The sequence below is a fragment of the Tetranychus urticae genome, chromosome 1, assembly GCF_039701765.1.
Source record: "Tetranychus urticae isolate SD_2017Ah chromosome 1, NJAU_TeUrti_SD_1.0, whole genome shotgun sequence".
Classification (NCBI taxonomy): Eukaryota; Metazoa; Arthropoda; class Arachnida; order Trombidiformes; family Tetranychidae; genus Tetranychus; species Tetranychus urticae.
The window spans coordinates 25,933,003-25,952,507 of NC_142958.1; the positions used below are offsets into that span (position 1 = coordinate 25,933,003).

The following is a 19,505-nucleotide window of genomic DNA, read 5'->3' on the forward strand; positions in this document are numbered from 1 at the left end:
AAGTGATTTACAAAATGTCATTCAATCAACGACAAAATGATACTGATCACAACTGTAGGTTGAATTGGCTGCATAATGTTCATCAAATTGTTTGTCTTTTCATTGCAACCGCCATTGAATCCAGGCAATCAAGAAAATGAAGATTCATGAAGAGAAAGAAAAATATCGCTAATCTTTCAATCGAGTTGAACTTTTCTCCTTCTTTTTTGTAAAAACTGCAGCTCTTTTAGTGATGATGCTAGTGATGATTAAATGATGATGTTATGATGATGAGTGATGAAGATGACAAGGGTAAAGTTGTTGGATTGTAAAGCTCAACTTGCATGTGTTTGCATAAAACAAAAGGTAAAGTTGAACCTGAGGGAAGACCAAGCGTAGGATGAAGTCCAAAAATGAGTTAAATTGAACATGAAAAGTGTTCATAATAATGATAAGGTTTGTCCCATTTCCAAATGAGTTTCACTTTGTAAGGTAACTTTTGTTATCTTCATTTACTTTGAAAGATGATGACTAGATTAGATTGTAACAATTAAGATAATAGGCAATTTATTATCAATTCAACTGTAAGCAACCCGCAAAAGATATTTTATGAATGCTAATTAATGTTCAAAATGTTCATTTCAATGAGCCTCTCTTTTGCTTGTCAGATAATGTTCACTGTAATGAACCTTGTTTTTTATGACTTTTTTTGCTTCCCTTCAGTTTCCAGCTTTTTACCGAGCTTTTGGTTAAGGTGATAAAGTTTGATTGGGGAATCCAAAAGTTGACTCTTTATTTTTATTCATCATAATCATGTTGAAATGATTAAACTGCATTGAAAGTTAATAGCTGCTAGTTGAGAGTTAATTAAAGGGTCCTTTTTTGTCAGGGTAAAATGTCCAACCGTGAAAAGGTTACGTGACTTGGATAAGGTTAACTGGTGTTGACCAGGAAACTGAGTTAATTGTTGTTAACCCTTGTGAACATGTGAAAAGGTTAGTCAATATGGATTCACAGTTTTTACGATTAACTTGATTACCTTTCCATTGGAAACATTGTTTAACTTGATTATTGTTTCTTTTTTGTTGATAATTGTTTTCAATTTTGCTCCATTGGAACCTTCTCTCACCCTTAGAGACACTAAATTGATACATTTTTTCGGGTTTTTCATCAATTTTGAACCTTTATGGTAAATATTTTTACATTCATTGATTTATGTATCAATTTTACTGATGTTTAGTTTAGCTTTTTTTCATTTCACTTTTTATATGGATTTTTGGTTTTTGAGTTTCACTGTTTTAATGAAAGAATAGACTCTGAATAGAGTAAACAAATTATTAATCTTTGACAGATTAACGAGATTAAAGATCGTCTAATTAAGATGAATATCGCTTTTGTTTGTGTTTAGCTTTACTTTTTGCCTTGTAATTATCAATTTAATGATTAGCGGCAAAAATGGTTCCTTTCTCATTGCAATAGATGGCGATCCTGATGAATGATTGAGCTAAATTGGCTTGCAATTATCAATATTTTAATAGGAAATTTCGGTAATCAGTCAACTTATTTCTTTGTGATTCTAGTGCTTTTGCCTTTTTTTAGTTAATCAGTCTTTTTACTGTCTATCTTTCTTTCCGTCATCATCATGTAATCTTTAAAAGATAAAATTAAGCTCACTGAGAAGACATATTAATGGGCCAAGGAATGAGGTTAACCACGATGAGGTTCAAGCTTTTTTTTACTGTTGATTCTCATGTTTATTATTGCTGTTGTTGATCATTTGCTCAATGGGACAAGAGGTAATGAACTTAATGGATGCTGATGATGAAGATGAACATGATGATGACCAGGACTTCGGTGTTTGTGCCTAAACTAACTTCTCTCTCTCTATCTCTTTCTCATAAAAGATGAGCACACTCTGAAAACTGGTAAACAATCACGAAAAAGCGATTGAAGGCGAAGACATGAAAGAAAGAAGATGAAAACAAATCTCATCTTTTCTTTCCTTTCTTTGTAACGCTTCCAATTCAATCTTTATCATCTTCATCAACATCATCATCTTCTTTTTCTTCTCCATCGTCTTTATCTTCTAACCAAAGACAAATATGAGCATGAAGAATCTTCAATGATCTACTCTGACCTTAAAGGTAAATCCCTTATTCAATGACTATTAAACCGTATAAAAAGGTTATTGATAAATCCCTATCTCTATGTCTCTTCTCTTCATTTCAGGTTTTCTTTTGTAAAACATTTTCTTCGTCTTTTCAACGATCATTTTATCTTATTTCAATCTTAAGGTTGTATCTTCTTCATCATCATCATCTTTAGGATTTCAGTTGTTTCCAGTGAAATCTTTCTTGGACTTTCTTGGACCAGCTTTATATCCTTACAAAGAATAGAGCCTTTCCTTTCTAAGTGAATTTTCCTTATTCGCATCTTCTCTGATGTAAAAATATTTTTCGTTATCACTTATATTGATACTAAGTTATTGACTGTTATTAAAGACAATGATAGTATCTTAATGTCAACATGGTTTATTTGGTTGATTCAATATCTGAAATGGCATCTCTTTACAATGAAGAAAGAAACAAGAAGTGCTAATCCTTTTACTGGAAACCATTCTTTAGATTCTTCATTTGTTTTCCATTCCTTTGAACAGTTGAATGTTTCACTGATGATTCTGATCAACATTTGAATCCCTTCCACAATATCCAACTGTAACCCCAAAGTAAATCAGAAAGGTGGAAATATTTTCCCTCATTTAATGTTGTGTTTGAAAAATGTTTACTTGATTGACTCAAAGTGAATCTTGATTCAATCTTGCACTTACAACTACTTCTCATATTAATCCATCTTGTTCATAATCAATATCATGCCTTACATAATTATCATGATGTTCATCAGTCCTTCAACTGACAATTATTAATTGAAGGCGAAGAAAAAGAAACATAAAATTGTCATCTTTTGATTGACAACTTTTTCAAATTGATTATCTCTCGCTTTCAGCCTCCTCAGCAACAATAAAGATAGTAACTTGACCTCATCAATTGCAATCATGTTAAATTTATAAACTTACATCATGATCAATGTTTATTTGCTTATAACAATCAGTAAATGTAAAATGAAGCAAAAAAAGGCAGAAAATAAACGAGCAGAGGAAACGAAAATTTCATGATAAATATTTTAAACGCTTTTTTTACTCTTCATTATCATGATCCATTGGAACAAGAAAAATGACATTCTGTTTCTGGTTCAATTTGATCAGAAAATTTCAATTCATGATAACGCCTAAAGGTGTTTTTTAAAGCAGAAAGAGGAGAATGAGAGAGAAAAAAAACTCAAAATAATCTCAGAGTTACCCAAATTTTCTGTGAATGTTTCACTGATATAAATTAAAGATGATGATGAAGATGAAGATGATCATGCTTATTGAATGGCACACCCGTGCTTCTGGTATTGCGTTATTATCCTTAATAATGTTTCAAAGCAAAGCAAAGTTATCAAATTAAATGAGAGACAATCTTATTTGATGATTTCAAGATGAGAGCAAGAATATCGTTAAGAATTAAAACGCCAATTGCGGGGTTGAGAGTGATGATACTGTTGCTGGCAAATGTTGCTTGACATGACCAGAGATGAGGAATAATAAGCATAATGATAACTCCAGCAAAAACCATCCCTTACTAAGCTTAAGCTTTTTAAAGGTCAACCTGATGGGGCGCATTAAACACCGTGAGAGGTGAGAGATTATGAGAAGAAGAAGATGATCAAAAGGATGAAAAGATGGCAAAGACCAAAAAGCAAAACCTAAACAAGGTAATATGAAAAAAAAAACCAAAAAAACATCATAATACAAGCTTACAATTGAAAGAGTCATATTTACACTATTAACTTACCCTTAAGCTAAGCTTTACAAATGTTTCTTATCCAAGACTTAAGTCTTCTCCTTTTTTCAACTATAATCAGTGTGATTATTATAAATACATATATTACAGTTTATCAGGTTATGCATTCTTGATCCGCCAATTCTGTCCTCTCAATATTCATTTCAGTATAAATGTTTGTTGCCAGTTGAAAAGTTGTATTTGTTGAGTACAAGGTTGGGTTAACTCTTGTCACACTGCATCAATGTGTCAACTTATTGTGTCACATTGGTGTTGAAAATGGTTCCTAAAAAACTCCTTCTGTTGATGTAAAACTGTTCATCACTTTTCTCATCCTTTGACTCATCGTCCTAGTCATCATCTTATTCATCAGCTTTTTTATTTTTGGACTCCTCTTCTTGTGCCTGTAAGCGTTTGTTGTTGATAGTCTTGATCAGCTTTCCTCTTCTTCTTGTGTGTTTATGTGCCTTTAGCATATTCAGTGGTTAACAATTTGAGGTTTGTGATTTAGTTTGCTCCATTCCTGTAAAAATAGACAAAAAAAAGTAGAAACTGTAAATCTCAGGAAGTTGTTAAATCTCCATTTGAACCATTAAATTGTTAATTGAAAGATCAGTGCAATTGCATGTTGATTGGATCATTTAGAGATGCGATTTGGGCATCAGTCAAGAATCGTACTTGAAACAAGATGAAAGTTTTGTTTCAAGTTATTAACATTTTCAACTATTTTTTAACAGATATTTTACAACCTCTCAACCTTCCTCATTAAGCTTGAGGCAATACTTGAGATTTGGCAAAATATTAGATCAAACTACTATAACAACAACAATAACATGATTAACATTCAGTTTAAGAGCATTAAAAATGTAAAATTTTTTCTACTTCGAATTAAGGTTAAAAAGATATTTTTTTCCCTGTAAAAATGATATCAAATTTCCTGGCTGATATTGAATAGTTATTAACTTTATCATTTAAACAATTAATTTCCAAGACTACTTATAACTATCCCTAAAAAATGAAATACTTTACGTGATTAACTTTCAAAGGACACAATAATAAATATTAAATTAAATCGATTATCATGTAAAAAATGCAAATTTTCACCTTATAACTGCAAGTTAAATGCAAGGAGAAAATTGGAAACTGGAATGTAAACTTCAAATTTGTTCACAATCGACATTCAATTAACCAATCGAGGTATCAAGATATGAATGAGGTTCAGAATTATAATTGATGATCAAGTTAACTGTTATATTTCACAAGTTGACACATGTAAAAATTGTAGCATCATCTTTGCTTGCAAAAAGCTATCCAAGGCTTGATATCACCAAATTTGAAGCATCATCTTCATCATTGGTAACTAATCATAAGGATCTTTGTCGTTCCGCGAGAATGAGCTTTTGAATAGATTGCCGCATCCTTTTTGGTTCCTTTGCTTGGAAACACACAAGAAATGTCTACTTGCAGAATTAAAGTTACATCTGAAAAAGAAGAAGAAAAGAGAAGATGAGAGGAAAAGTGTGAAAGAGAAAACTAGAGAAAGAGAAATGAAGAAGATGAAGTAACATGATGTTAAATATCTCTCAATGGTTCAGGTTATATCCGCGTTTTTCAGGTCAAATAGTTTAGATTCTTTTTACACCTAATACTTAAAAAATAGATGAAAAGACGAAAAAAGAAAGAGATGGAAAGATAGAAGATAATCTAAAGTAACTTTCATCTTCTTTTTTCTCTCTCTCTTCCTAATGATTAACATTCTGTAAGCAAAACCATGGTCTAACTATTTAATACAAAATGTTGACTTGAACGAAACGTAACGTTTATCATCAGTTTGCTGCTATTTGGTGTCCCATTCATTTAACATGAACCTTGTTGGTTAAAGTTTAAATGCTTTTCATCATCGCCTTTGAATTATTGCTTCATTGTTACACTTGATCATCATCACCACAATCATCATCCTTTTGAAGACACCAGAATCATCTCCTTTTGTGTGTATCATCTTTATTTTTTTACATCATCGTCATGGAAACTTGAAGCTTAAGTGAAGCTTTAGCAAAGTGCACTTAATCATAATCAGTCTTTGTCATCAACTAGCCAACTATTTTAATCATCGTCAAGCACAAAAAGATTAATGTGAATATGAGTTGGTGTGAGAAGATGCCTGAGAAGATGGAAAAAAAGAAGAAGAAAAAGAGATGAAATTAATGGAAAATAATTAGAAAGATAAAATTAACTTCTCCCAGGGAAAGGATTGTATTAAGATGCGAAAATTGGTTAAAAATAGCATTTTTACAGGTAATCATGGTAATCAATTGATTTTACTCTCATGCCAGATGAAGTCCTATTCAGCTTGTTTGCATCTTAATCAATCCCTGGAAAAAAAGAGTTGTCAAATTAAACAGATAATTGTTGTCATTATTTACTTGCCTTGGGATGGTTAACTTTGTTCAATGTTACTTTTGTTGTTGATTGTTACTTTGTACCAATAGTAAATGATGTAATGATTAAACAATTAAACAAATCTGCTTTTCTTTTTTTAATTATCTCACAGTGAGAAAGGCCAAAAAAACGAGCGTAAATAAGCAAATTAATTTATATTGTCCATTGACTATCAGCTGCTCATCCCTAGTCAAGTGTTGCCTTACACCCAAAACCTGAAAGTACAAGAAAAAAAATGATACAAAATGATAATATAAATGTTAATTGTTGATGTTTGTTTACGTGGGATTTGATTTGCTTTTTGTATTTATTCATTAATAATCGTGATGATAAATAAATAAATAAATGTTGAAAAAAACTAGTTATTTTGGGTTTGCAGTTAACATACCTTGGACCATAAAAGTATATCAATCATTATTGTTGCAATGTAAATGATTGAGAGTTACATTAAAAAACATGAAACCAACCAAAGGAAGGAAAGGTTAGTCTTTTTGTGTTGATGATAATGATGATGATGGTGGGGATAGAGATGATCATGTCTTTGCATTTTCACCCCAAATGAATGAAGATAACATTTTGTCTTTTCCAAATGAGAACAGGAAAATTAACCAGAGGCTCTTTCACTCATTTTCAGCATCATCATCATCTTGAGAAACATTTCAACACAGGAAAGAGATTCATTGAAAGATCAATTTTACCTCAATTAGAAAACTATTTCTAGATTTGTCAGTGTAGATGAAGAGGAACAGCAAAATGATAATAATGAGCAACCCAACAAAAAACTGATCATCAAATTTTTCAGCTTTTTTAGCCCAAAAAATATTCATTAATTTGGTTTAATGATGATTTTCAATTATGCTAGGCTTTTTTATTTCGGGCTCATTATAAACATTAACATACAAAGTAAATTATTTGGACATTCAGATTAATATCTTGAATGTTGAATATCTCTAAATCTAAATTGTTTTACTCTCTTCAATCTTCATTAACTCCATCAACATGTCTTAATCAACATTTAAAAATTACATTTATTGTTATGGCGAGATACTTGCATGCACAATAATTAGTAGTCTTCACGGGACAAAAGGGTTTCTATTAAAAATTATTGTCTTCTGTTTGTACTTGTTAAGAGTTAATTACGTTTTTGTTTACCATTTTCATTACAATGTTTTATTTCATCACCATCATCACCATAACCATCTTCAAAACCATCAACATAATCATCATCAGAATCATCATCTCCATGGTTATTAATGTTAATTATGGTTATGAGAAATGGTTAATTATTCAATGTCAATGTTAACCCTCAACAAAAAAATACAAGCATAGTTGAGCTTGGAAAAAGGCACTTCAAACCGTCAACCATTTTTGCTTTTTTACACTATTAGTGATTTGTTATTGATTAAACAGTACATCAAAGTGTATATAAAAAGATGCCATTAACAGCAAACCCAGAGTAACATTATTCAATAAATTGAACTCTCATCAAATTACTAATGATCATGGTTAGTAACCATTAATTTTTTAATTTTGTACTAAATGTAAAAAGATGATAATCATAACTTAATTTAAAGTAACAGAGCAAGTAAAAAAAATGTTAAATTTTTCTCTACTTACATGTCTTTTTTCATTCTGATGAACCAGCCGATTGATTGAATGATTGATTGATTAATCAGTTGATTGATTATTAAATTTGGGAGTAAACCCATTTTCTGTCCAATACTTTCCCTTTTACAACATATCTGTTGATCATGATTAAAATCTTAATTGAACACAACTAATTAAAGTTAATATTTTGTAACCAACATTTTTACTTGAACTTGAAAAAAAGCCAAATGTCCACTTGTTGTCATTGTTGCCCTTAACTACAGATAAAGATAGGGATTAGATACTAATTGATCTTAGGCATAAATAGATATCAGATAATGGATACTTTCTGGTGAATCTTAAAAACGGTTAAGTTATTTAATTAAATGTGACTCTTATAATCCTTCCAACTTTGTTTATCTGTTTATTTTTGCAACTTTAGTGCTTTTCATTATTGAATAGAAAATTAAATTCACTGTTTCATTGCTTGTCCTCTCTTTGGTTCTATCAGCTTCATCATCATCTTGGTGAATGTCAATCAGATCAACCCTGTCCATCAACAAATCTCAAGTCAAGAAGAAAAAAAAAATCTGTAATCTGAAAATCGCCTACAGTCATTTGGAAGCTTCTGATTTCAAAAATAGATTGATAACTTTTCTTTTTATACTAATAATGCATATAAATGTGTATTCAATAAAAGCAGCAAATAATCACAACTTTAAATCTTTTGATGCCTGTTAAGTAATCAAGTTACATTTTATTAAAAAGACAGATAATACAGGTTACAATGTATTCATCTTGATCCTCATCAGACCTCAACCTCATCAACAGCCAAAAATTTAATCATCTTTTATCAATCAAAAAATTGTTCATTTAAATATATAAATATTACAGTGTATGTTAAAAAAAATGTGATCTTACTCATTGTTTTGCCTTACCTTATAAATGTGTATAATTAAATGTAAAAGGTTAATTGAATGCTGATAATAATAATCAAAGAGAGATGAAGAGAAAAAATTGTAAATGAAATTGTCATTCCTTTTCATTTCAATTTAACATTTAATGTGATTAAAATTGATTAGACTGTTAGGCTTGCTATTAAGGTAAAAAAGTTAATCATAATTGATGGTATTGTATGTAACATTTTGATTCATTATCATTAGGCTTTTTGTTAAAAATTATCTTTGATTGATTTGATGCATTTTATGCTTTGTTAGACACTTTTAACTTTATAAAGCACCCCTTTACCATTTTGAAATGATTTTTGTTTGATTGTGAAAGCGGCAATTTTGATTGATCTTTCTTGTGGTTCCTTGAATTTGCTTTGTTTTCATTTTATCCTTAATTGTTTTTCAATTGTGTCGATTACTTATTAATTATTTATTAATGGTTAAGTGATTTAACTTTGTTTTTAATTTACTTAATCACCTTCAACTTGTCATTAAAATTATCTCTACCCAAAGATATCTATCTATCTAAATATCTATCTATTCTTGTCGATCTCCTTTTCCCTCGTCTTTTGTTAACCGTTTAATCAGTCATCGTGGCCATCTTTAAATTTTTTGTAACCCTAATTTTACTTGATTTAACAATGTACCTTTTTTTCATTTCAACATTTTCACCTATTTTTAGAGCCAACCTTTAACCTCAAATATAAACACCTAATGTACATCATGTGTGTTGTTATTGAACCATTGGATTGATCATTCCCTTTTCGACTCAAATAACAGCGAATTAAACTGGGAAAAAAGCTTTAGGGTAATCAATGTTTTGTAATTTGATCAGGTAAGCTAAAGTAAATCTTTCTCTTGTGTTCAATTGATTGTTTTTGTCCATTGAACAGGTAAGAGAAAAGCTGAGCGAACAAAACTAGAAGTGAAAAAAATCTTGTTCACGATAAAAGCTTAATTTGTTTTCTCTCTTTTCATCCATGAATATGTATTGGTGTTTCAATTTCTCTCTCTCTTTCTCTGATTCTACCTTTCTTTTATCAATTTATATTTTCCAGCTAGAAGCTCATGTTTCAGGACGATAATGCTGATGAAACAGACAAGTATAGAACCCAACCTTTACCATCAAACATGTTGCTTAGTATGCAAGTCACTACATTAGCCTCTCTGGTATGAAGATGATTAAACCAACCTGTCTTTTTATTTTCTCTCTGCGACCCTGGAGCAAAGGTCTCGAAGGTCAATTTTCCTCTAAAGCTTTGATACTAGTTCAGGCATTCTCATTCGAACTAACAAGCTTATATTTTTTTTCAGATAAGGACTGATAAAGCTGGTAAAAAAGAGTTTTCCAATTTGCGCTTGAAGGAAATTACCTTTTTCACTTGGATGTCATAAGTACAGTTCTTTCTCTCTTTATCAACCAGAGTGTATAAATTTAGTTTGCTTGGTAAGTAGATAAATAGTAACACAAAGTTGACACTTTTTGTGTTGAATTTGCAAAATCTTTGCAACAAATCTGAAAACAAATGAATTCACTCATTTTGTTTTATCATTAACAATCTATTTACACACTTGTCAAAATCCTCTATTTGAGTACTATATTTATCTTGGTTTTTTTTTCTTAATGCGTTTTTTTCCCAGCACTGTGTATCTTCCATCAGGAAAATTATGAAGTCACAATCAGAGGAGAAACAGAATAGATAAACAGCGAAAGAGTTTAGTATGTCTCTTCTCATTTTATTGTGGTCATTTTGTCCTCTTCCTTGGTTCTGCTGTGTAATGTTATTCGGTCAATGCATTACTTGCTTAACAATAAATCACTGGTCAAAAAAAGAGGTGAGGCTTAAATTTTCTTTGAAAAATAACTATCTATTTGTGTTGACACTGTAAACTGTGTCGAATCTTGTAGGTTAAAATGACATTGGTAATGCTCATATATAATCTACAAAGGAAATTTTTGTCACGATAAATGTTTTAACAGTAAGTTGGACAAATGAAACAGCGTAATAACACAATGTTCAAGCATCCATCGCAACAATAACACTAACTTATTCAATGTACTAAGTTAAATAAACCAGCAAACAGTTTCTTTGATTTGATTGAAAACTAACCGGAACATTACCTTATTGATTACAGATTAAATTTATCAACCTTTATTGACAATATGGAGAAAGAGAAAAGTGAAATACCTTCGGAAATATCATTATCATCGTTATTACCATCCTTACCTTAATTTCAATCATTATGCTCCTTTAAAATTGGCATATTTGATTGGAGTAGGAAAAGTCAAGAAAGTCATGGAAACATAATACAAAATAAACAAGCAAGGGAAAGGCAGGAAAAACTTTTAATCATGTTGGAGGTGAACAAAGTTACTAACTAGGACTACCCGGTAAAGGTTAAAGGTTATTGGTTGGCAGAAGGAAACAAAAACGTCTAAAATAAAAGGGATCGTTAATTGGAGTTAAATGAGATTGAATCTTAAGCAAAGTAAATGTTAATGTTGCACCGAATCGGTATGCCATTCAAAAAGTTTGTTACAAATGGACATTGGAAAATATTCTTGTGAAAACAAAGCACAACAACAGCAGTTGATAGTTTAATGTTCAACTTCTGACGCACACACACGCACTTAAACACACAAAAGGCGCATCTCATTAACCCTATCGTCGTTTTCATCAGCATAATCATCCATTTAAGCTCTTGGGCGGTCATGTTATTATTTTGGACTCGTTTGAAGCCCATCGTTCCGTTTAAATGCACTTAACCAAGTCTTGCGTTTTCTCCTGCTTAACCTGTTTAAACAAATCATTGTTTTAGACAAAAACTAACCACAAACCATTCGCCAATCACAAGGAAAAAAAACAGTCAATGCAAAGGAAAAAAAAGGATAAGCCAACATTTAAAAGATCCTGTAATTCTTATTCTCAGCGTTTTTTCTTCATCTTTTCTTTGCTCTTTTCGTTTCCTACTCTTTTCCTCCTTTTCGCATCAATAGATTCGTGAGATGATGATGAAGCAAAACGGAATAAAAGCATTACAATAAAGAAGCAGAAAGCAAGCTCTAACATATGGTCGACCTGAGGTCCATTTTGAATTTTTTGGCGAAAAATGATTTACAAAGTTTATGCGGTACTAAATTCATTGGCTTAAACAACAGGAAGATATGGTAAGGAGGCGGAAGAAGAAGAAGAGAAAGAAAAGGACAAGAAAAAAAGAAAGAGAAAATTGTAAGCAAGGTTACATTAGGGGCTTGTATTATCACTTGCATCTATACTTATTTGTATCTATTGCCTTAACCTTTAACCTCTGTTTTTATTATTTATTTAAGATGCAAAAGACAGTGAAAAGGCCATTTTACCATTGTATTATCGTTGTTTAGAATGGCCTATCAAAAGGAAGAAGAAAAGAAGGAAACAAGATGGACTACGCGAATACAACCCAACAGGGCGATGGGCAAGTGAATGATGATGAGTTTATCATGATGATAATAATGGTGATGGTCATTTTGGAAGGTAAAAATTTACTTCTTTTAAATAATGGTAGTAAACAGATTACCATCGGTATGAAGAAGAAAGATCTCCTTTTTTATCATCATCATCAACATAATCATTTAAATGAAGAGTTTATATGTTTCTCGAGTGAAAAAGCATATGGATGATTGAATGGGCGATGATAATGAATAAAGATAAAAGCTCCATGACTACAATTTAGATGTTTAAAAGTCAGGTCAATTTAAGACCTTTCCTTCACCATCCTCAGCCTTTTTTTTAAGTTACTCCCTAGACATTTTACACTTACTAGGGTTACTTGGGCGCATGTAAAATGTAGGTAAAAGTTAATTGTAAGTCTATTCTCTTATAATGATGATAATGATGATGATAATGTTGATGATAGTGATAGTGAAATGAAAAAATAATCACAATAATAGTAGCTCTAGTAATAATGATAATATTGTTTCTTTTTGTTTGTAGATTGAAACGGAAACACTCGGAAACGAGTCTTCTCAGCCGAAAGATTTGCGAGTAAAATAGTGAACCCAGGCGAAGTCAATGGTTCTTATTTTTCATTTATATCGAATGTATATTTACAGTTGACCATCAATCTTCCATTATCTTTCAACTTCACTTCTTCAATGACTTGTCGTCTTTTTTATACTTTCCTTTCTCCATTTTTACAGATATATCAAACTTTCTCTCTGATTCCAACTTCTGCTCGCTTTTTTTGCTCTACACCCAAAACAATGTTAATCTCAACTGTGACACCAGCCAAAAAGCCAGCAAAAAAGAGGAAGAAAATCCTAAAGGCGAAGGCAAAAAAAAAATGTAAAGATTTGGTGACTCTCGATGTTTTTCCTGATTTTTAACGGTTTATGCATCTTTTTTGCTCCAACTTCCTCTGGATCTGTCTCTGGATTTATCATTATCCAATCGTAAAATGGTAAAAGCAAGTTTATAAAAAAAAGATGAGGCCAATAACACGGCAAAAAGGCATTAGTTTGACGAGTATCTCGATCACTTTTTTTTCTTGAACCTCATTTTCATGTTTCTCTTTTTTTACTTGCTTCTATTCCATCTTGCCCTCTAGTTTGACTGAATTTTATCTGATCGTTTTAAGGTAAAAGGTTTGATAAATATCTAAGTGTAGGTTTGATCCATCACAGATTTGATGGCAAATGACATGAACAGTATTTAGAAATACCTTTTTTTATCGCTAATTCCGTAGATTTTTTGCATCTTCCGTCTGTTTTGTATGCAAAAAATAGAAGAGGAAAGCAATTAAATGTTTTCAATATTAATTTAGCACAGCATTTATCACTTATAATTTACTCTTGAATCTTTATTGTTTGCAAAATGTTTACAATATTCATATTCATAATTGTATTCAGTGAAACAAAGTATGAAATCAGGAAATAAGATGAACCAGAAGCAGGAAAAAAAAAGATATGAACAAAGGGAAATTAATAAAAAACCGTTGATGAGGATTGAATGAAAAGGCAATTGAAGTAAACAATCAACAATCAGGTAAACTCACAATACAATTTGCTCTCTTTTTTCATTAACATCAATCAGGTTGGCAAAAAGGTCAATTGTTTTACATTATCATTATTTTCAATATTACAATTGTGATTGACATGAAATTGTGTTCACCAATCATGATTACATTGAGCTTTTAATCTTGAACAAACAAGACTATCCCGGTTTAATAAGGGTTAAAGATGAGAACCTTGTTAACATTAATTGATGAAAATGTACAGTTTAACTGTAATAGTTAACCATTGACAAAAAGAGTGGCAAAAAAGTGTTGTTTAGTATTGCTTGATGAGACTAAATTTAATGATTAATTCATCCATTAAATGATTTAGATAATGTTTTATACAAACAAGCCTAAAAGAGCGTAATCTAATACATCTTTTAACATTGCCTGTTGATCTTGATGAAGCAGCAAGAAAACAAACTCAACTCTAACAGACTGTGTGTACATTAATTGTGATTGTTTAATTTGATTGACAGTAAAATCAAGCCTCTAATAAGGGGTTTAATCAGATGTCAGATTAAAGTAAACAAGGTTTCAATTGCTGTCATAATATTGAAGAGTATGCGAACTGAGAAAATGTCATTTGTTCAAATAAAAAAAAGCCGAGTTAACTGAGTATCTAGTAAATATGATATCTTGTACAATGTTGACTAAAGTTGATGAAGACGAAGATGAAATACTGAAGACCCTTTACTGAATTTATTTACTTTGAAATTCACGTTCGATTAGAGAAGATAACTTTAAATGTAAGGTAAAATCTGCCATTTAAACTATTAATGTTCAATATAAGGTTTCATGTCAATTTATATTATCATTATTTCTGCTGAATTAAATGCTTACCATAATAACTAGGAAAAGGAATGAAAAAAAAGAAGCAAGAAATGATTCAAATTTGATCCCAATCGATTAAAAAACTGTGATCACTAACACAGTTTAACTAATCTGCACTTTTCTCCTCTTGTTTTATCCTGTCTTTTAAATCTAATTTAATTATAATACGATTTTCAATTGAATTTACCTTAACTTTTTCTTCTTCTCTTCACCTTCTTTTCTCTAGTTAACAACAGAATCAATAATAATGTGATAATCGTAAGTTGATAAGCTTCACTCAAGGTTTCACTTTAAGTTCTTACCTTTTTTTCTTCTTTTTTTCAGACTTCCAGGTAAAGCTATAGGAAGGAAAGCCATGATTTGAAACTAAATCTTTAATAATGATTTGCCAGTTATTTGGGAAAAGTGATTTTCTCTCTCTTACCTGTTTATCCTTGCCAATAAACTGTACCGGTTAAATGACTAAATGATAACTTGCACAAACTTGCTTTTGTGTTGAGCTTTCAAAAAGTGTAAACCTGGTCAATGAAGTCAACTAACGATGCAACTTTGTTTCTGCCATGTAAAGAAGGAGAAGAAAGTATTTTAATCTTGATCATCAATATAATCATCATCACCATCCAGTTGATCATCATTTTCTCATCAACATCATTCATCCTAATCATCATCCTTTCTCTTTTCCCCCTGCAAGCTTCACTTTACCTTGGTAAAACTATTAATACCAAGTAATACCTATTGATGGTCTTTAAAATGTAATAACTTTAAATAATCATAATCATAATGATAATAAGAATATCGCTTTTTGGCCTTTCTCTCAGCTGAAGAAGAAGAAGAAGAAAGGTTTAAAAATTGAGATAAAGGTGAAGATGAAACTTGCAAGAGGGAAAAGAAGAGGATTTGAAATAAATAAGATGTTTACTGAATAACATCCTAATTTATTATCTCATGATTTACAGGGTTAATCAAAGGTTTGTTGCTTGACTCGACCAAATTGTTAGCTTAAATTTTGCCCAATTTCAATTGAAAAAAGGGCAAAATTTAATCTCAATTGATTTTGCTTCTCTTCAGCATAATTCAGTATAATTCATGTAAGAACCATATTTATTATACTTATATTCATGAAGAGAGAGATGAAAAAAGTAAATGCTTTTTACTTTTCTACTCATAAATTGTTAAAGAGTTACCATTATATTCAACAGTTAAATGATAAACGCAGTTATTTACAATCAAATTGCGTGTATTTGTTCAATAATTTTCCATGATAATAATAGTAATAATTTTGCTAATGTTAATAATTAAGGTAACCAATCAGAAGGGTTAACAAATACTAGCATTATCATGATATAATAATACCAATTGACAAATAAAAAACCAGTTTAACACGAAACGTTCAACATTTTAATCAGCCTTCAGTTGAAGTATCTTCTTCAGGGAAACAAACAAAAAACTGGTTAACTTGTATTCATTTGCCTTTAATCACACAACTAATAGTGTTAAACCATTAATATTGTTTTAAAATTATTATTTAATATCTAATTGTTTGCTATTGGAAAGAAATGGGTTAATTTAAATTACAATGAACAATTAACATTCTTCTCAATTGTTCATTGTTTCTCTCTCTTTTGATAGCTTTTCCAGCTTTATTGGTCAAGTTTAATATTTTAATTTATTTATCATTTAATTAGTTTACCATTTTTAAATTAGTAATGTTAATGATGATGATTGTAATTATTATGATAATCGTAATTATGATAAGAAAATGATTAACTTTTTGTTTTACTTATTCTCACGGTTTCTCAATGTTCAACTGTAATTCATTGACAGTTTCAATGAGAAATTTGAAAAAATGTAAATTTACTTCAATTCACAAGCAAATATGTAATGAAATTACAAAAACCTCACACAAAGGTTACAGTTGAACATGATTATCATGTTAAACCAATGATTCAATAATTATCTAGACTTTCCATAATTAAATTGTTTCCTCTTTTTTCTTACAGCAATTGAAGATTACCATTGAAATAACCATTGAAATAACCATTGGAAACCGATTGCCTGGAAGGATCAAAATGAATGCCAGCGGACCATCAACGCCTTAGTGTGACACTTACTGGTTTACTCAAATTATTTGAACATCATCATCATTAACAATAACAACGTTATTAATATCTCTTGCTACTGAACATAATAATCAATTTTGACTGTCTTACATTGATTAAGAGAAGGTAAATTGATGAGGGTAAATATAATGATCAACATTTAATGCAAACATTTTCTTCTTTTCTACCTTACAGTGCCTTTCATATATAATTATTACCTGATTATTACTATTATTACAACTTGGTTGGCTTCTGTATGTGTGTGTGCCTTTCAACCTCCAATGTAGCAGCATCATGTCAACAGTATCATGAAGTCGATGATCAACGTTATTATCAAAGCTGATGAAGATAAACTTTCTTTCGCCATCAGAGTAAATAATTTACAGAATGGATTGAGATAAATTTGATGTTTACCTGGGCGGTCGTTTTCCACTCTTCTCTACCTCTCTGATTGGCGATGATTCAAAGTGAGTTTTCATTAACATTGCCTTTTGTTATTATTAAATGTAAATGTTACCTGTTTGGGTGGTATTAGCATCACTCTTATTGATATTTAATATTTTGCTTACATTAACCATTGTAAGTTAGTTGAATCTGTTTAATTATGTTAACCATTTTTTGTTTGTATGTAATAATCAATGTTACGTAGTTAAACTAAATTAAGACATATCATGTTATCGAACGGCCTTAAGGTTGACCTTAAGGTATCAATAAGCAGCAAAAAAAGAGATGAAGATGAGGATCATCACTTTTCTTCTTACCTTTCTAATTTTCTTTCTCTCTCTTTCCTTCTTTTTCTTTCGCCAGGTAATAATTGGCCTTTAGCCCAAACCAAGAAGAAAATTCTGATCAAGAAATGTTCATTTTTTATCCATCAAGCCAAATGTGTAAATCAATGCTGTTGAGGCGCAAAAGTAAAGGAAAAGTCAAATTGAGATTTCAAATTTTCTCTCGTTTCCATCTCAACGAATTGTCATGAAGCAAATCAATTATTGAACAATTTACAGGAGCAAAAATAGGCCTTTAAAATGATGTAAACATGATGCTGGTTAAACCATTTACATTTGTGTAAACGCTGTAAAAGCCATCAAGAATGAAGAGCCAAGAATAAGAAGAAGAAAAAAAAGTAATTGAAACAGCAAAGAAACAAGGAAAACTCACAATTTCTCATTTTAATGATCAACAAACGGAAAAAACTGAAGGGATAAACTGAATGGGAAGGTGAATGGAAGGCAACTAAAATAGGAAGGAGAGACTTGTATTAATTACAATGTTATCCTGAGGGCAATTTAAAGACACCACCAAAGTAGACTCCAACTTAATCTCAATTCACTTTCCTCTTCACCTTACATCATCATCATCATCTTCTTGCTCATCTTCTGTTTTTATTTTCTCTCTTCTCTTAATCTTTCCTTTTCTTCTCTGTATAAATTTATCAATTGAGTTGTTGTTATTACCTTAACTCGTGTGTGTTCTCGCCATTATTTTCATTTCAACTTTACCTCTTATCTTCATCCTCCTCATCATCATCATCATCATTTTCATCTTTCCCTCTCTATCGCCAGGTATAAATGAGAATAAAAATGAATTTCATTTTTTTTTGTTTCTCTTTCATAAACAGAGAAAGAAACACAGCAAAAAAAATACCAAATTCATTTATATCTTTTTACTTTTCACTTTTCTCCTTCCATATTATCATGAAGATAATTGTGATGATGCCTCTCATTTATCCTCATTATATTTATCATTTCTTTCGTTTCCTTTTCATCATCATCTTCATCATCCACAACTACAAATCTCTATGTATGTTTAACAATAATACAAGTCAATTAAGACATTAAAAACATTTCTCTTTCCAGGCTAAAAGGACAAAAGGTATCATTATCTTTCACCTGATTTTCAACTTTTACATTTACCTTTCATTGAACAGTTTATGATCATCTTTTGATCGTCTTTAATTATGATATCAATTTTTATGTCCCTTAACATTGTTTATTAATCATTTTTTTTTCTTAAATCTTTTACAGTCTCAAAGTTAATTAGCCGTTTAGGACGCTTAACATTCAGAAGTCATTTTACCGAAGCAAGGTGATGAAAATGGATACAAACAATGGTTAATAGCGAGCTAATTTATTTCATTATTTATTAACTTTCACTGATTAACCTTTCAATTTTAATGGGAAACATTTGATGTCATGATCAACTCAAACATAGACTTTTAAAAGGCCTTAAAAGATGCAAAAAATGGTTAAACCGAAACAGATTCAACAATCAAGTCAAGTTCCGTGTAAAATCAACTAACACCAGATAATTGAATGTTGTACAACATACGTTTTGTAATATTGTAATACATCTAAATACATTCATTTTCTGGTTGATATTATTGTTGAACATTCAATTGAAAGATGATCAATTATGGTGAACAAAAAAAAAGTCAACCTGGTTAATCTGATACAAATTTTATGTATAAGTTGTTGGTCAAAAGAAAGGATAGGAACAACAATAAAAAAAACATCAAAATAATGATGAAAGTTAAGGTTCAGTATCTTTTGTAATCTGATGAAAAGCTGTGACAAAAGTTGACTTTAACAAACACCTTTGATGATTATCACCTTTTCCAGTTAACCAACAACAGCAACATTAATGGGAAAAGTCTTGGGATAAGAAAGGCTTTCAAAGCTAACTTTAAGGTGATAAAATGT

General features: G+C 30.6%; 1 protein-coding gene and 2 long non-coding RNA genes across 15 annotated transcripts; 2 read left to right on the forward strand and 1 right to left on the reverse strand.

Moving 5' to 3' along the window:
- Nucleotides 1-1,517: 1,517 nt before the first annotated feature.
- LOC107364520 (uncharacterized) lies at nt 1,518-3,023 on the forward strand. Of its 7 annotated transcripts, none has more exons than XR_016198020.1 (4): nt 1,518-1,775; nt 1,884-1,904; nt 2,076-2,123; nt 2,274-3,023. It is a non-coding gene; the product is annotated as an uncharacterized LOC107364520 (long non-coding RNA). The 7 variants fall into 7 exon arrangements; XR_016198023.1 differs by having other exon boundaries at nt 1,634-1,775; nt 2,209-3,023; XR_016198021.1 differs by lacking the exon at nt 1,884-1,904 and having other exon boundaries at nt 2,209-3,023.
- Nucleotides 3,024-3,143: 120 nt separating this feature from the next.
- LOC107364522 (uncharacterized) lies at nt 3,144-8,164 on the reverse strand. Of its 3 annotated transcripts, none has more exons than XR_016198027.1 (6): nt 7,917-8,164; nt 6,288-6,514; nt 5,679-6,021; nt 4,965-5,341; nt 3,873-4,383; nt 3,144-3,783 (listed from the first exon to the last, which is right to left on the reverse strand). It is a non-coding gene; the product is annotated as an uncharacterized LOC107364522 (long non-coding RNA). The 3 variants fall into 3 exon arrangements; XR_016198028.1 differs by having other exon boundaries at nt 5,642-6,021; nt 7,917-8,162; XR_016198029.1 differs by lacking the exon at nt 7,917-8,164 and adding an exon at nt 6,688-6,853.
- A 1,030-nt stretch (nt 8,165-9,194) lies between these two features.
- Nucleotides 9,195-19,183, forward strand: LOC107364519 (uncharacterized). Of its 5 annotated transcripts, none has more exons than XR_016198019.1 (14): nt 9,195-9,671; nt 9,895-10,006; nt 10,151-10,283; nt 10,478-10,672; nt 10,973-11,750; nt 11,835-12,066; nt 12,168-12,351; nt 12,811-12,891; nt 13,017-13,161; nt 14,931-14,962; nt 15,029-15,284; nt 16,705-16,929; nt 16,999-17,270; nt 17,611-18,265. XR_016198019.1 is itself a non-coding variant. In XM_089266400.1 (10 exons), exons 2-6 carry the CDS (start codon nt 12,003-12,005, stop codon nt 15,038-15,040), a joined length of 378 nt encoding a protein of 125 aa, XP_089122526.1. In that variant the 5' UTR covers nt 11,250-11,750; nt 11,835-12,002; the 3' UTR covers nt 15,041-15,284; nt 16,705-16,929; nt 16,999-17,270; nt 17,611-18,678; nt 18,831-19,183. The 5 variants fall into 5 exon arrangements, 2 of the variants coding, with proteins under 2 accessions (XP_089122526.1, XP_089122525.1); XR_016198017.1 differs by having other exon boundaries at nt 9,202-9,671; nt 9,895-10,075; nt 12,811-12,917; nt 13,017-13,276; XR_016198018.1 differs by having other exon boundaries at nt 9,404-9,671; nt 13,017-13,276.
- The last annotated feature ends 322 nt before the right edge of the window (nt 19,184-19,505 follow it).